General features: G+C 49.3%; 1 protein-coding gene across 2 annotated transcripts in view; it reads left to right on the top strand.

Annotated features, from left to right (window-relative positions):
• Window positions 1-5,476: 5,476 nt before the first annotated feature.
• The window catches only part of XPNPEP2 (X-prolyl aminopeptidase 2), a 30,807-nt gene continuing 18,511 nt past the window's right edge, over window positions 5,477-17,772 (top strand). Inside the window, exons 1-8 of one of the 2 annotated variants that reach the window (XM_031006151.3) lie at window positions 5,477-5,990; window positions 8,867-8,940; window positions 10,726-10,836; window positions 11,968-12,031; window positions 13,001-13,105; window positions 13,358-13,444; window positions 14,369-14,515; window positions 17,229-17,330. In XM_031006151.3, the coding sequence (XP_030862011.1) occupies window positions 5,942-5,990; window positions 8,867-8,940; window positions 10,726-10,836; window positions 11,968-12,031; window positions 13,001-13,105; window positions 13,358-13,444; window positions 14,369-14,515; window positions 17,229-17,330 (739 nt within the window). In that variant the 5' untranslated portion in view covers window positions 5,477-5,941. The remainder of the gene's footprint in view (window positions 5,991-8,866; window positions 8,941-10,725; window positions 10,837-11,967; window positions 12,032-13,000; window positions 13,106-13,357; window positions 13,445-14,368; window positions 14,516-17,228; window positions 17,331-17,772) is intronic. The other variant, XM_063703092.1, reaches the window with a different exon arrangement.

Genomic DNA, 17,772 nt, shown 5'->3' on the forward strand with positions numbered 1-17,772 from the left:
TGTAGGTGTGCAGAGTGCAAGAGTGAAGGAGGCTTGGCAGCCTCTGCCTAGATTTCAGAAGGTGTATAGGAAACCTGGGTGCCCAGGCAGAGCCTGCTACAGGGGCAGAGCCCTCATGGAAAACCTCTGCTAGGACAGTGCAGAGGGGAAACGTGGGGTTGGAGCCCCCATGTACAGTCTCCACTGAGGGCACTGCCTAGTGGGGCTGTGGGAAGGGGGCCCCCGTCCTCCAAACCTCAGAATGGTAGATCCACCAACAGCTCGCACCCTGCACCTGGAAAAGCCACAGGCACTCAACAACTGTGAGAGCAGCTACAGGGGCTGAACCCAGAAAAGCTACAGGGGCAGAGCTGCCCAAGGCCTTGGAAGCCCACCCCTTGTGTCAGTGTGGCCTGGATGTGAGACCTGGAGTTGAAGGAGATTATTTTGGAGCTTTGACATTTAAAGACTACCCTGCTGGGTTTCAAACTTGCATGGGGCCTGTAGCCCTTTATTTTGCCCAATTTCTCCCTTTTGGAATGAAAATGTTTACTCAATGCCTATCCCCCCCATAGCATCTTGGAAGTAAATAACTTGTTTTTTATTTTACAGGCTCATAGGTTGAAGGAACTCATTTCCAGATGAGACTTTGGACTTTGGAGTTAATGCTGAAATGAGTTAAGACTTTGGGGGACTATTGAGAAGAGAGGACTATATTTTGCAATGTGAAAAGGACATGAGATTTGAGGGACCAAGGTGGAATGACGTGCCCCTGCCAAATCTCATGTTGAATTGTAATCCTCAGTGTTGGAATTGGGGTCTGGTGGGAGATGTTTGAGTAATGGGGGTGGATCTCTCATGGTTTGGTGCTGTCTTTGCATTATCAAGTGAGTTCTCACAAGATCTGGTTGTTAGCCTGACCAACGTGGTGAAACCCTATCTCAACTAAAAATACAAAAATTAGCCAGGCATGGTGGCATGCGCCTATAATCCCAGCTACTCAGGAGGCTGAGGCAGGAGAATCGCTTGAACCAGGGAGGCAGAGGTTGCAGTGAGCCAAGATCACGCCATTGCACTCCAGCTTGGGTGACAGAGCAAAACTCCGTCTCAAAAAAAAAAAAAAAAAGTGTATGGCACCTTCCCCTCACTCTCTCTCTTGCTCCCAGTCCTGACATATGAGATGCCTGTTCCCTCTTTGCCTTCTTCCATGATTGTAAGCTTCCTAAGGCCTCCCCAAAAGCAGATGCCAGCACTATGCTTCCTGTACAGCCTGAAGAACTGTGAACCAATTAAACCTCTTTTCTTTATAAATTACCCAATCTCAAGTATTTCTTTATAGCAATGCAAAACGGTCTAACACAATCACCAACAGATTTCACAAGAAGAAGGAGGAGCCGTGGGCAGCTGTGAGCTGCTGAAAAGGAGCTGACCACTGGATCCACCAACTACAGCGAAGGACGTCCAACCCTTGCCCTGAGGAAAGAAACTCCCTTCTCTGATGCCTGGCTGTCTGGGTGAGGTCTTGGGCCTCATAGCACCAAAGATCAAATGCCATGAAATGAGCTCTTTCCCCCTGCTGTGTGACCACACCCTACACACACACACACACACACACACACACACACACACAGAGGCAGGGTAGCTTTGTGTCAAAGCAGGGCAGATGTGATGGATGAGGCACCCAACAGCACCACAGCAGCCTTCTGGGGCTGGAAAATTGCCCTCCATTCAGAGTATTCCTTTCAGGTTAAGGATGGGGAGGCTAGGCCGCACAATGGTGGGGTTTAGCATCAACTCAACAAACTTGTGCTGAGCCCACTCTTTGCTGGGCTCTGTCCTGGATAGGACCTGTTCCAGATCTAAACATTTATAAAAAGCAAGCTCCTGCCCTTGGGGATGGGTGACCTAAGACAGAAGAGTTGTTGAGAAAGAAAAAGGTCAATGTCAGGCTTTGAAAATAGAAGCTCCCATAAAATGTTATGGGAGTCTCCAAGATGAATTTGAGGTGATGAGGGCTTGGTAGACAAGATGAATTTTGAGCTGGACTTTGATGGATGGAGAGAATGTGGACAAGAAGAGATGAATAATGTTAGAGAGGAAGGCCTTGGCCGCTGAGCTGAAGAGATTGAATTCTGCCCTGAGGGCAGTGGGAGCCATGGAGGATCTTCAGATTGGGGTGACTGTGAGGTCCAAGGGACAGAGCATGGGCTTTTAAGTTCCCCAGACCCAGGTTTGAGTCCCAGCTCTGCCACAGGTCAGCTTGGACCTGGGCAAAGCCACTTTTTTTCTCCAAGCCTGTCTTCTCTTCTGCTGCTGAGAACCCTGCCTATCTCCCAGCATGAGATGCTGGAACCTGATGGGAGGGTATAAAGGGAATTCAGAAGCAGCGATCACATGCTGTGCCCACAAGGCCAAGAGTCCCCAGTCCCTCAGCCTGTGAGGTCACATGAACAGTTAGATTGGGCATGTGCTAGCTCAAAAGCCTCCTTCCCACCTGTAGAACTGCAGAACCTCAGGTATCATTTCATGATTTCATCCTCAGTAACTTGGGACATCCCCAGGGGATGGATGCTCTGCAGTGCTCATAGCCCCCTTGGGTCTCTGACTTTCCTGTTGCCACCGGCTATTCCAGTCCATGGCACTGTCCACCTGTGCTTCCTCAGGCTGCTTTTCACATTATTGCCGCCAGTCTGCCCCTAGACTGCTGTCCTTCCCTGTGACCACCTCCTGCAATGCCATCTCTGCACCTCTACTGCCAAGATTCACTCCACCTCTCTGATTCCTGGCCTTCCTCCAGGTTCTACCCTTCCCCAGGGCTCCCACAGCAGAGCTGTTTGTATCCCTGGTGCTAGAGTTCCTTGCTTGCTCGTCACTTTATATGCATTTTCTCATTCACACTCATGACATGAGTTGTTATTGTGACCTCAGCTGCGATTCAGGACACCTAGTGGTTGTCACCTGGTGGGAGAACATGTAAGTCAGGAAGGTGTATTCTGATGGAAGTCAGGGAGGCATTGGTGCCCAGAGAGGGCAGGCTTAGGTTGGAAGTCAGGGTGACAAGCCTGGGGTGGCATGAGGGTGCAAAATAAGAGGCACAGACAGGAGGTACTCTAGAGAAGATCACCTCTGATTTCAGAATTTGGCCTTTAGGCTAGCTTTGGACCAAAAAGTAAAACAAGCAGAAGTCCACTGCCTGAGTAGGCCAGAGCGAGACTCCAGTGATGCATGCATCTTCCAAACAACTTTGATGCAAAGACTCGGCCATTCAACCCTCCCCACGTTGAATCATTTCTTTCCACTTCAAGCCTGTTGCCAACTTGGGTTGAAGTCTCTCAACTGATAAGAGTAAAGACAGTGGTTTCGAGATAGGGAGATAAGGAAGGAGCTGATGAAGGCAAGTGAAGTTATCTTCGCCACCAGGGCTAAGGCTGGGACCCAGAGGTATGAAGCCAGAGGGCTGAGTATTATGTGGGGACCATCCCTGGGCAGAGTCCGGAAGATAGGGGTGGAATCCCCATTTAGTTTGTTTGCTTCAGGGGTTGGCCCTTCAGCTCAGCTGATCTTTGCTATAACAACTGCTATTTCAGCAGTGCTGGATGCCAGGGAGAGAAAGAACAAAGTACAGATGAGACTGGCTTTATTTAGTTCTAGTATGTGAATTAACAAACGTTTGTAGAACATTTACTCTTGTCTCTGCGAGACATGTTCTGAGAGCATCACCAACATTAGCCCATTGAATCCTCATAACAACCCTAAGAAGCTAGTACTATTATTATGCCAACTCACAGGTGAGGACACTGGGGACTCAGGGAGATAAAGTCACTTGCCCAAGATCACACAGCTAGTGGGTGCCAGAGCTGGGATTGAAACTCAGGCTGATTGGCTCCCAAGTCAGTGTTTCGAGGCTCAGTTCACTGACAGAAAGACAGGACCGTGTTTGTCCTCAAAGGCTATCTTCAGGGGTCTTCCCCTGCAAAATCCCATCAGCTCTACCTGCTTGCCCTTCAGGATGGCTACTACAGCAAACAGAGGAGGCAGGAGCCTTTGAGGGGGCATTTCCCAGTGCTCTGGTCTCTGGGAATAATTTCATTACCAGCCCTGGAAGGGGTGGGAGAGAGGAGCACGGGGAAAAGGCTGCGGGAGCTTCAGCAGTTATTGAATGACAGCATTCTCATGTTCTCCTTGTCCCTGGTCTGTCCTCTGAGGCTGTGGGCTCCTGCCCTCTGCTTTTATTCCTGAGAATGAAGTTCACTGAGCCACCTCACTCATTTTGACTCTGCCCCTTCAGAGACTCCCATGAAGGTCCGTTTTCCCTCTTCAAAATGGCCTATTTTGTCATTCTTGAATGGATTGTTGAAAGTTGCTTTACACTTGATGTGGACATAAGCAGACTGTAAATCCATTAAAAATAGAAACAAAAGGAATGGTGGCCAGGCATGGTGACACGCACCTGTGGTCTCAGCTACTCGGAAGGCTGAGGCTGGAGAATCACTTGAGCCTGGGAGGCTGAGGTTGCAGTGAACCGAGAACATGCCACTGCACTCCACCCTGGGCAACAGAATAAGACCCTGTTTCAAAAATAAAAATAGAAACAAAAGGAATGGGCGGTTTGCCTCTGGGGCCCTCCAGGCTAGGTGAGCATCCATCCCCTTTGGGTCTGTTTGTCTCTCTAGAGCATTCCTCTCTGGGAAATCGCCCTCCTCGAACCCAAAGAGCAAGGGTTCTGTAGAGCATTTACTAGGAGCTGCCTTGAAGCTGCCTTCTGATTCAGCTTGGCGTGAAGACAAGGCAGGCCTCAGCTTCTCCATTTCCCTCATTGGGAGTTGTGTTGTTTACGAGTGACTCACACTTCAGGGTAACCAAATCCCTGTTCTAGAAGCTACAGCGGAAAGAGCATTTCCAGTTCACCAAATTAGTCTTCTCAGAGCGCCCAAACTCCCCTTTCTGTGTCTTCTTCCCTCTTCAGTGGCATCCCCCGAACCCTCCAGATAGGGGCATCTTTGGGCTTTCATTTCCTCCCAGGTGTGAGTGACTCTAACAGCCTCGGTTCCCCAGAGTGCAGGTTCAGAAAATGCAGGGGAATGGGACTCCCCAGATCCTAAGGGAAGAGCTGGCATCACTTCTTCAGAGTGGGCACTCCTGGGGGGACTCATCCCGGCTCAAGAAAGTAACTCTCCAGTCACAACCAACTTTCCCAAGGGGTACAGTGGGACTTGCCAAGCACTACAAGAAGAGAGGACACTGGCTTTTCCAGTCAGCTTGGAGGAAGAGAGGGAGGAAAAAAGGAGGGGGAGGAAGAGGAAAAAGGAGGAGGAGGAGGAAATGGACAAGGAGGAAAAAAGAAAAGGAGGAGGACGAAGAGGGAAAAGGAGGAAGAAGAGGAGGAAGTGGAGGAGCCCAGAAAAGGAGGGGAAGGAGGAAAAAGGAGGAGGAGAAGGAAAACGAGGAGGAAGAAGAGGTGGGGAGGAAAAGGAGCAGCAGCAGGAGGCAAATCTCCATCCCCACAGCAAAAGCAGTGCTGGAGCCAGAGCCCAGAGTGTGGGAGCTAATGGGAATCAGCTTGCTGGAGGGAAAGGGACCGAATTAAGGAATGGCTGGGGCTCTGCCGCTGAGAGGGGGCTGGGAAAAGCAGGCTGATTGAGACCAGCTGTTGTGCCTCTGTCTCTGAGATCTTTGGACTCTGCCCAGGATAGCCTCACACCCTATCCTACACGACTAGGAACTTGCACAGTCCGCCTCGGGCAGCCCAAAGCTCCTCTGCCCACCCTGGCTCCCAGAGCCCTCCAAAACAAAAGACCAGAGAAGCACTCTCCACCCAGCAGCCAGACGCCTCCTTCTTGACGCCAGCCCCCACCCTCTGTCTGCTCGAGCCCAGGAAAGGCCTGAAGGAAGAGGCCGGGGAAAGAGCCCTCCCTCTCTCCCTTGTCCCTCCATCCACCCAGCGCCGGCATCTGGAGACCCTATGGCCCGGGCTCACTGGGGCTGCTGCCCCTGGCTGGTCCTCCTCTGTGGTATGTGCATCCTAGCTTCCACTGGAAGGCAGCTCTGACCTCTCCCCTCTGAGCTCAGAAAGGGTTGGAGTGAGGGTTGGGGCCCAAGTCTCTTTTTCTGTTGCTTCCTCTCTCTGACTTGAGGAAGAGACAACTCAGGGCCAGTGTTGGGGGCCCTCATGACTTGGATCGGGTCTGGTTTGGCACCTTTCCATTCCCCCCGTTATAGAAAAAAAATATTCTGACACTCGTAAAAACGGTAAGGAAAACTTAATTTAAGACTACCGCATTGCAATAGAGGAGAGAAATGGGGCTCAACTCTGATTACAGAAAAGACTTCCAGGGATCTGTAGCCAAGGAGCAGAGTGAGGGGGTCAGTGGATGGAAAAGTATTAAGAGGAGATAGCAAGGGTAGGGGGATTCTTGCTAAACCGACTGAACAGGATTCTTGCTGACAGCAGGCCAGAGTGATCAGATATCAAGGGTGTCTAAACTGACTTAGCAAGATTCTTGCTAAGACTGGGTGATGCAGGCCTGGCAAGGGCAGGACAGACACAGAAGGCCAAGGTCAAGGCCAAGTGGAGAAGAGGCTTTGGGGGAGCCTAACTAAACTTTGGTCAGGAAGAGAGTCTTTCCTCTTTGTCATTCCTGCGGCACCCTCTCTGTCCTCAACTAGTTGCCCAGCCCAGCGCTCCCACCCTAGCCTTCCTTTCTTTGTTGTCTGTCAGCAGGGCCTGATCAGTCACTCAGTGTCCAGTTCCTGAGCACCTACCCAGTGCCAGGCCTTGTGCCAGGGACCACAGAGTCATTCAGCTGCAGAGCCTGCTCTTGGGAGCCACAGCCCTGGCCTCAGAGAACAGCATATTCTGGTGTCCAGAGAGACATAAGTTGGCTGTGTCCTGATTCTTATGTTAGCATATCAGTGCCAACATTTTGCCAGGGATCTGTTTCTACAGAAATGGGTGTTCGTTTTCTTAAATGAACAGTATGGGTCGCATCTGATCCTTGAGTTTATGAGACCAAGATAAAATCACACAGGACGTTCATGGTGTTGAACCCCAGCCACCCTCCTTGCATCTGTAGCTCAACCCACTCAAAAGTGTGGCTGGGCGTGGTGGCTCATGCCTGTAATCCCAGCTCTTTGGGAGGCCATGGCAGGCGGATCACTTGAGGTCAGGAGTTCGAGACCAGCCTGGCCAACATGGTGAAACACCGTCTCTACTAAAATTACAAAAATTAGCCAGGCGTGGTGGTGCACGCTTGTAATCCCAGTTCCTCGTGGGGCTGAGGCAGGAGAATCGCTTGAACTCAGGAGGCAGAGATTGCAGTGAGCCAAGATTGTGCCACTGCACTCCAGCCTGGGCAAAAGGAGACTCCATCTCAAAAAAAAAAAAAAAAAAAGCGGGGGCAGGGGGCGTTGGGCGCAATGGCTCACACCTGTAATCCCAACACTTTGGGAGGCCGGGGCGGGTGGATCACCTGAGGTCAGGAGTTCGAGACCAGCCTGGCCAATATAGTGAAACCCCCATCTCTACTAAAAATACAAAAATTAGCTGGGTGTGGTGGGTGCATGCCTGTAGTCCCAGCTACTTGGGAGGCTGAGGCAGGAGAATCGCTTGAACCCGGGAGGCGGAGGTTGCAGTGAGCTGAGATCGCCCCACTGCACTTCAGCCTGGGTGATAGAGAGACTCTGTCTCAAAAAAAAAAAAAAAAAAGGAGGGGGGGCGGGGGAGTATAATGTCTCCCCACACTCAGGGCCCCATTACCATCTAGGGAAATCCCTCCCTAAAAGACAGGGGGGTTAGAGGCAAGGACTATCAGAGGCCACTGGGCTTTCAGGGCAGGAAGGGGCTTTGTCTAATTCAAGCCCCTCCTTTCCAGAGGTCCAGAGCCTGGAGAACTTAGTCCAGTGCCTGGCACACAGTAGGCACTTAGGAGATGGTTGCTCAATGAATATTGCGGGGGGAGGGTCACTCTCGAGTCACTCTAAATTGGGGGCAGAGCCCAAACTAGAAACTAGATCTCCATATATTCTGTCCCTTCTGTGGCATCACCCTTTCCAGGCCCACCTCTCATACTTGGCAGAGTGGGAGGACTGAAAGTGCACTCACCTCTTTTGTATATAAGATGGCCTGGGTTCAAATCCCTGTTCTACCACTGACTCCTGGTGGCACAAGTTAGACAAGTTACCAAATCTATCTGGGCCTTGACTTCCTCCTCTGCAGAAAGTGAACAATAATTTCCACCTCATAGTGATGTCACAAATATCAAATGAGATACTGTAGATGAATTGCTGCGTTCAGTATCTGGCACATAATAGGGTGTCTTTAAATACTAATTAATCTGTCTTTCCCCACCATGGCAGACTAGGATTTCTGTCTAATATATTGAAAATGAGCCTGGAATGATAGGCAAAGATTTGGACTGTAAGAAACAGTGCAAGCAGGCCTTGAATTGAAGTCAACCCAATGTATCATACAATTAGATTTATAAAAGGCTAAAATGAAGGTGGGGTGATTATTTAGCGTGATCTTCTAGAGCATTTCAAAGAAAATTTGATAACAAAAATTTAATTTACACACAACTTTTCCACTTCACTAAACCCTGAAAAGACCCAATTAGATTAGAAGAAAAATTGATTTAATGAGCACTAAAACCCATCCAAAAGTGGCAATCACTTGTCTATGAAACAGATTTCTTTGATTGTGACCCAGGGTGCTATCCAATTCAGCCTGATTTCCTATGAAATGTGATTATTTTTATCCTCAAGTAGAGCTGGCCAGCTTCGTGCGTTTCAAAGGATGGAGGCCCCGCGGGGCGGGCTGAGAGGATACTCCTTCCCTCTCTAGGAACTAGCTGGTCCCCAAATGACCCTGGATTTTTCTCCCGGCTTCTAGCTTGTGCCTGGGGCCACCCAAAGCCAGTGGACCTTGGAGGGCAGGATGTGAGAAACTGTTCCACCAATCCCCCTGTGAGTGCCCCCTGCCCCCCGCGCACAGCCCCCCCCCCCCCGGCCCCGCGCACCCCCCGACCCCTGCCCCACGCACCCCTGCACCGCAGCACCCCCGCCCTGCCCTATCATCTTCTCTATCCGTCATTGGGTCAGTTGGTAGCCCCTCCTCCTACCAGGGTTTCTCCTGATTTCCGGACTCTTGGGCCCCTCCCCCCTCCACTCCCTCCCCTCCACATCAGTGCCCTCCCCTCCCTCCCACTCATTCCCGCAGCAGGTTATCTGCTTCCGTCCTGATCTGGGCCTGGGAAACCCCTCTAGGAGGAGGGAGGAGGGCAGGAGGCCCCTAGCTGGCCTTTGGCTGAGGCCAGGCAGAGGAAAGAAAAGACAAATTCTAGAGTGACAGCAAAAAGAGAAGCACAGAAGGGAAGAGGGAGGAAGACAGAGGTTAGAAGAGCCAACGGAGGCCGAGCATGGTGGCTGACGCCTGTAATCCCAGCACTTTGGGAGACCGAGCCGAGTGGATCACCTGAGGTCAGGAGTTCGAGACCAGCCTGGGCAACATGGTGAAACCCCGTCTCTACTAAAAATAAAAAAATTAGCCAGGCATGGTGGCGGGTGCCTGTAATCCCCGCTACTCAGGAGGCTAAGGCAGAAGAATTGCTTGAACCCAGGAAGCAGAGGTTGCAGTGAGTCAAGATTGTGCCACTGCACTCCAGTCTGGGCGACAGAGCAAGACTCTGTCTCAAAAACAAAACAAAACAAAACCAAAACCAAAGAAGAGCCAACGGAAGGGCAAGAGAGGGAGGCCTAGGGTGTGCAGACGAGGAAAAGGCCCGGCAGAAGGGGCTTGGGTAGTCAGCTTCCTAGCTGGAGACCAGAGTGATTCTTTCTACAATCAGAGTAGGGCTAAGGGGTAGGCATGCCAGCAGCACTGTAAGCCATGGGAAAAACGCAGTACATCTGCTAGCAATATCAACTTTATGGGACCCCTGGGGCAGGCAGGTGGGTGGGCAAACCACATTACTTTTATATTAAAACAAACATGGATATATCGTGGAGTAGAAAGCAAAACAGCACAAACGGAAACATGCTTTTCGTTTTAAAGCTAAAATGACTTGTAAAGAAATAGAGAACTGGTCTGGAAAGGGTCTTTCTGGGCAATATCTCAAACTGCTGGGGGCATTCATTCACTCTCCTCTGCCATTTGGGACCAGTGGGTGGCAACCTGAAAAAGCCCTGCCAAGGGAAGGTTGCCAGATAAAATACAGGACACCCAGTTACATTTGAATTTTAGATAACAAATAAGAATTTAGTGCAAGTATGCCCCAAATTGTGCATGTTTTAATATAATACTTACATTAAAACATTACACATTGTTTATGTGAAATGCAAACATAACTAGGTGAGTGTCCTGTATTTTTATTTGCTAATCTGGCAACCCTACCCCCAGGTAGCCAAAGAAGGACTGTCTGCATGGCCTGGCCCAATGCCAGAGCTCAGACTCCAGCAGTTCTCACCCACACCCATATCCCAGACTCAGGTCCCATTACTGTCACAAGGGGTCCCTTTCCAAACTCTCCAACACCTCCATCTCCACCCAGCCCAGGCATCTTAATCTAGACTAAGCAGTAACATCAGTTGCTGCCCCATCCCTTCCCAAGCCAAGCCAGCCTAACTTCCCCCAACCCCTGCTTCAGGAGAGGCTGGGGGCTCTTCTGGAGGCCAGGGGCCCAGATGTCATTTTCTCTAAGCAACGTGTGTATCTGTTTGTTTGTGTCTCGATGTCTTCTTGTCATCTGTCAGTACCTTCCAGTTACTGTGGTCAATACCACAATGTCACTCACAGCCCTCCGCCAGCAGATGCAGACCCAGAATCTCTCAGCCTACATCATCCCAGACACAGATGCTCACATGGTAAGAGACAGCTTCTCTCCCCCTTGCCCTCTCTGCTACCCTGGGTCAGAGACCACAAACAGGAGCTGTTAAAACTCAGAAGATGAAGACAGAGAAAGGATCTGATGGGCAAAGGGAGGGAAGTAGAGAGCATGGACACGGTAGTTTTAGGGCAACTGAAAGAATGTATCCCTCTACATAGGTGGGCAGACATTGCCAAACCTCCTTAACCTCAAGAAATTAAACTATAAACAACTTCAGAATCAATTTTCATCAATTCCTAGAAGGCAGATCCAGAATGAATGTTTAGGGTATCCCTGCCCTAGGAGGTTAGAAGGTGGGCTGGAAATTGGGCTGGAAGAACTCCAAGCTCCCTTCTGGCGCAGGCCTTCCCATACTCTGTGGAATGGAGTAGCAAAATAATCCAAAATCCTGGCTTAAGGGAGTGCGGGGTTGGTTGTGGAGGGGGGCACCCATCCCACCGTTTCCCCTCACTAGCTCCACCCTCCACACCATCCACCTTTCCAACACCAGCCCATTTGGAAGAGAGGGCATTTTTAGTGTCAATGAGCTTGTTTAAATTAATTTTCCCACATGCTGGGAAGGGCTAAGAACGTTGGGTAAGTATCTGAACTTCCCTGAGCCTCAGTTTCCTCTTCTGCAAAGAGAAATGGGTCTGTAATGAGATCTATCTCCAAGGATTATGAGGATCAAAATATGATAATGTGTAAAGCCCTTTGCAGAAGTTATGATGTTCCCAGTCTACTGTGCTTGACTCAGGAGGGAGAAGGATTAGCTGGAGGGGAAAACCCAAATGAGCCAAAAGACAGGACCCTAGACTGCATAGAATTTGCAGGGCAGGGAAACAAGTCTCCTTTGCAGAACAGTCCAGTGTTACACTGAGTCCAGTGTGGACAGTAGGGGGGCGGGGGAGTTGAACTGCAAAAGATACGGTTGCTCAAAGGAAGGGAAGATATTGAAGGCTGGGAGAGTTACAGAGGGCTTCCTGGAAGGGGCACTTGGTGTGCTTGGGCTTGTAGCTGACAAGGGGTTGGAGCCGACAGACAGAAATAACTGGGATGTGGTTGGGGGCCTTTCATGTGGGATCTGACACCACGAAAAAGGCTAATGATGGTGTTGTTGATTTCCTAGAACGAGTACATCGGCCAACATGACGAGAGGCGTGCGTGGATTACAGGCTTTACAGGGTCTGCAGGTGACAATCATTACCCAGCCCCATTGCTTTTGTTGGTAGATCCAGAGGTGGTCACAGAGGACCTAATGTGGTTAGTGTCTCAGCATCTGGGACCCCAGAACCTACTGTAGAGAAAACCCTTCTACTCTCTCTGTCTCCCTCCACCACCCCAAAACCATCAGATTCCCCAGGGCACATATCTCATAGCCCACCAGCCACTTTCTGTGTAGAAATGAGGCAGAGGCTGCCTTCCTGTGCTCATTACCTCTGCTGCAACCAGGCCCAGTCCAGCACTCCCAAGCTCCGTTTCTAAATAGTTGCTACTTCTACCTCTAACCGCTAAGAACCCGCTGATTCCTTTCACATGAGGGCTCATTTGGGGACAAAGTTTTCCTTTGCCAGTTGTTTTACGGACAACATCACTTCACATGGCCAAATGAGACACAAACATAGAAGCCCTTGATGAGATCACAGTGTCTGAAGGGGCCTCGCACCGTGATCCTGGCCCATTGAATGAAATCCAAGCTTCCTTTCCTGATCCTCAAACATTCCTCCTTGGGCTTCAGACTACCTTGCCTCGTGCATCATAGGCTCTTTTTCCCTTTGCCAAAGTCTCTGGATTATTCTTGCCCAGTAGTCCTCAGCTGAGCCTCTGGTTTAGCCTCCCTATCAGCCACCGAGTCTTTACGCTGAGCCCCATCTTTCCTGAGAGCGCCTACATGCAGCCAAAAGTTGACCTCACTTCTGCTGAAAGTCCACAAGTAGCCCTCAACACAAAGCAGAGGTGCCTGATTCAGGACCCCTTTCTGCCAGCTCCCCCCACAGCTCTTTTTAAGATCTCCTTCCTTACTTCTTTCCAATGGAGGAGAGAATCTCTTTCCAGAGGCCCTTTGTGGCATTCTCAGAGCCAGCACTGCATTGCACATCCATCAGCCAATGCCACGTTCCTCCCCTTCACCCTCACCTGCAAGTTTCTCTGTTCTGCCCCAGGAACTGCAGTGGTGACTATGAAGAAAGCAGCTGTCTGGACCGACAGTCGCTACTGGACTCAGGCTGAGCGGCAGATGGACTGCAACTGGGAGCTCCATAAGGAAGGTAGAAGGGCCGCATGGATTTGTTCCCCAAGTCTTGGGACCTGGACTAGGTTCAGGAAGGTATAGGTGAGAGCATGCATGTAAGACCATGCTGGGCCTCTATGGGGAGCTTAGGAAATTTGAGGCCATCACTGACTTTCAAGGCTGATCTCAAGGAAGACACACGTGGTAGGACCCAGACAGAACCCCTGGCTGGAGGGCTTCGGGCTGGCCCTGAAGGTGACCTCTGCATTGCTTCCTATCTTTCTTTCAGTTGGCACCACTCCTATTGTCACCTGGCTCCTCACCGAGATTCCCGCTGGAGGGCATGTGGGTTTTGACCCCTTCCTCTTGTCCATTGGTATGCTCTTCCCTCAGTCCCTGAATTTGTCCATGCTAACGAGGGTGACTCAGCTTCCCTAGGATATAAAGAAATGGACCTTGGTAGAAGGAGGGGCGGTGGGACTATAAAGATAGAGCATTTGAAATTGTAGTTTCAGAATGTTTTGCAATGAGGATGTATTCATGGATTGTGTAATTAAAATACATTTAAAAGAATCAGTACAAATATTTTAAAATTCATGAGTGCAGAGACCCAACCTAGAAGACTCAGTGAATCATTAAAGAGCTAGTGGATGAATAGGCCAGTATGTGCTTGAACCCAGAACCATCCTCTGTGCCCTGGAACCCTGCCAATGATGATGCTGGAATCACATGGTAACCCTCTTCTGGAAGGTAGCTTAGAAGGGTCAAAAGAGTTGGGAGGGCTTCTGAGTTTTAAAAAAAAGGGCCCCTGAGAATACAACTCCCTGAATTCTGGGGCCTCAGACAGCTGGCAAGCCCATTCCCCCAAAGGGGAGTCCTCATGAATATGTACTGAAAGGCTTGTGCTTTAGAACTGGCTTCTCTGCCAGCCTGTCCAATGGCCTGAACATCACCATTCCTTTTGACTGTGACACTGAAGCCCTGATAAAATAATTAGTGCCCAAGAGAAGGACCACCCACAGCCACTGGCAATGAAAAAGACAAGCTTAGCCAATTTGTGGCAGTCAGTGTTAGAGTAGGCTCAGGGCATTAGGCTTGGAAAGCAGAAAGAGGATGAGAAACATACCCCAGCGTGGGCATACATGCCGGGGGTGGGGGGTGGGCAGGCTGCTGGGGCAGGCTCCGGGCAGCTGGGCTGCAAAGGGAGGCAAAGGGAACCAGGACTAACTTTGCTTGAATCACAATTTTTTCCTGAGGTGTAAATGGGCAAGGGACAAGTGACTCCTTCTTGTCTCTGCAGACACCTGGGAGAGTTATGATCTGGCCCTCCAAGGCTCTAACAGACAGCTGGTGTCCATCACAACCAATCTTGTGGACCTGGTATGGGGATCAGAGAGGCCACCGGTTCCAAATCAACCCATTTATGCCCTGCAGGAGGCATTCACAGGTGATTCAGTAAGCCCAGTTTCCTTCCCAACTTGTAGCAACGCAGGTCCCGGCTGCTATTCCGTAGGTGGCAAACTTCATCATCAGAGGTACCAAAGCAGTGGCTTGCAAACCTTAGCATGCACCTGAGTCACCTGGGATGCTTGTTTAAAATGCAGATTTCAGGGCCCCCTCCCCTTGAGGAGTCTGAATCAAAATGTCCTCCGGCCATATTTAGAAAATGTTGGGTTAAAGAATGTTAGGATTTGAAGCAAGATGGAGCAGGAAGGGAAGAAAGAAGGGAAACAGAGAAAGATGAGAGAAAATATCCAACCCCTTTCAAGAGAGAAAAAAACGTGATATGATTTGCTTGCCTGGTGGCAGAGACTGATCCATAATGAATCATTCAGACCTTTACTTCTGACCCTCTTGTGATGAGGAATTTAGATTTGTAAGATGGCTGGGGCCAGGTGGGCCAGGAGTGGACAGAGGAAGTAAATAACTAAGTTCAGAGTCATTCTGTAGCACAGATTACAGTTCAGGTTTTGCTGGACCAATCAGGAAGGTTAGAAAAATATAACATCAATAACCTTGACCCCGTTGACACTATCTAAATACATCACAAAAGAACAGTATGTTGTAAGATTCCTGTAAGTTGTAACTAAAGTCCTGACCAGGACCAGCCTACTGATTATGAATCAGTGTCTTGGCCACCAACCACTCCTATCTCCCTGGGAATTCTGAATGAGCCAATGAACTTGGATTCCTAGTAACATTGATCAAGCCAAGAGATCCCTTTCCGCATGCAAGTCCACATAATTTCTCACTTAGAAAGGAGCCAATACAGCAGGAGGGAGATTTCAAAATAGCAGCCATGACGAAACAAGTGAAAATTGTGTCCATTTTTCTTTATCTGTTCTGATGTAACTTCCAGAATCATTCTTTCTGCATCTTGACACCATTTTTAAAGAAATTTGTTATCCAAGACTGTTAAATCATAAATAAAACTCATCTTATTCAGATAAAGAAAGTCAAAGTTATGTCGGGAAGGGGAAGGGAAAAAAGAAAAACCTTCCTGGGGCTGGAAGGGTTTTGTCACTTCCCAAAAGTGAGGGGATGCCGAGTCATCACCCGCTGCCAGTCTTCAAGAAAAAGGCACCTGGAGCTTGAGTTTGGAAGCCGAAGAACAGAGTTCAGCTTCAATAAGCTTATAAAGACGAGAGAGACTTTCCAGCCACTTGCAGATTTTAAAGGAGAAAGGAGAGTGCAAAGGGCAGAACATGAAAAGTTCGCTACTCAAACATACCTGCACGCACCAGACCATTGAAATTTGGGTTCATTTGGTTTCTCAGAAAGGTATCATATTCCTGGACCTTGAAAACATAATTGCAAGTGAAAGAAGCCAGTCAGAGAAGGCCACATATTGTACAATTCCATTTGTATGAAATATCCAGCATTGGCAAATCCATAGAGACAGAAAATAGATTAGGGATTTCCTGGGGTTCAGGGGAGGGGGGATAGGGAGTGACTTCTTAGTGAGCACAGGGTTTCCTTTGGGGATGAAGAAAATGTTCTAGAATTAGATCGTGGCGATGGTTGCACAACATTGTGAGTGTGCTGAAAGCCACTGAATTGTGCACTTTAAAAAGATTAAAATGATACGTTTTATGTTATGTGTAAAATACACATAACATAAATTATGTGTAAAATATGTAGTAAAATAAACCTACAAAATGTATTGTACCCAAAGCTTTGGTCATTGTTGAATAGTTTTATCTGTTTACATGAAATATTTTTCACGACATTAAGTTATTTATGCTCATATCTCAACCCAACTAGGACCCTTAATGTTTATGGCCTTCGGCCAGCAAACTCCTAGTCCTGCCTAGGGGTAGACTCTTTGAATATCTTGCAGGGGGCAGGGATAGAAGATGAAAACTAAAGTCATAGAACCCAGATATAAGCATCCAAGAAAGGACGGTGCTGTGACACAGAGTTTAAGGACAGATTTGGAGACTGACAATGTTATCAAGACAGTACGGTGTCTGTACAGATTAAGAGCGTGGGCCATGCAGTCAGACAGACCAGAGTTCAAATCCCAGCTCCACCTCTTGCATCCATGAAACCCTAGACAAGTCACTTTACCTCTCTGAAGCCTCAGTTTCCTTATCTGTAAAATGGGATGGGTAAGAATTAGAACAATGCACATGGAATGCTTAGCCCAGTACCCGTGGCTTAGTAAATACTGGGGTTACTGCAGAGAAAGTTGAACACGGCCCCAGCCCTACCCCCTTGTCCTTCAACTAGGACTGCTCTCTTGATCTCAGTCTGCATGATTATTTATTAATCAGAAAGATACAAGAGTTACTACATCTCAAGATACCATTCTGTGTGCTTTACAAATATTAATTCATTCCATCCTCATAGCAGCCCTATTGAGGCAGATACTTATTATACTCCATCCCCATTTTACAAATGTGCAAAATGGGACACAGAGGGGTTAGGTAATTTGCCCAAGGTCACCCATCCAGTAATGGCAAAGCCAGGATTTGAGTCCCGTCTGGGTCCAGGGCCCATGTCATTAATGAGTACACAAGTAAGAGTTTGTTTGAGGAAAGGGTTCTGCTGCTTTTTAAGAGGATGCAAAACTGTTACCCTAAGGCTGACCTTCCAGGAACCGAGTGCCAAAGGCAAGGTCTGTCACTTACACTTTTTTGGGGCTCCTTTGCTTCTAGGGAGCACTTGGCAGGAGAAAGTATCTGGCGTCCGAAGCCAGATGCAGAAGCATCAAAAGGCCCCGACTGCCGTCCTTCTGTCAGCGCTTGAGGAGACGGCCTGTGAGTGTGGATTTGCAGACATGGGTGGGCGCCTGGGTCTCTCCAATGCCCCAAGCCTCCCGGGCCCTGCAGCACAGAGCTAGCTCTTCCCCAAATAACCATGTGCCCACCAATTCTTGAGAACTCCATGGCCACAGCCCGTGGGAACCAAGAAGGGTAAGGGGGCAGGAGCTCATGGCTGCAGAAAAAGGACAAAAGGTAGCCCTGAGCAAGCTGGGACCAGCCCACAGGCCACCAGAGGAAGGAACTGACCATGGCAGCAAAGTGCTTCTGTCCCACTAAGGGGAGGAGGACCAGGAAATGCCTCCCAACAACTTAGCCACTACCCCAGGGCACTCACACTCCCAGCTTTAGCACCCAGTGGGACTCTACTCTTTCCGACATGGCTCAGGACTTCTTGTCTGATCCCTATGGCTGGGCTTCAGATATTCCAGGGACCCAC

Source organism: Gorilla gorilla, chromosome X, assembly GCF_029281585.2.
Source record: "Gorilla gorilla gorilla isolate KB3781 chromosome X, NHGRI_mGorGor1-v2.1_pri, whole genome shotgun sequence".
Lineage (NCBI taxonomy): Eukaryota > Metazoa > Chordata > Mammalia > Primates > Hominidae > Gorilla > Gorilla gorilla.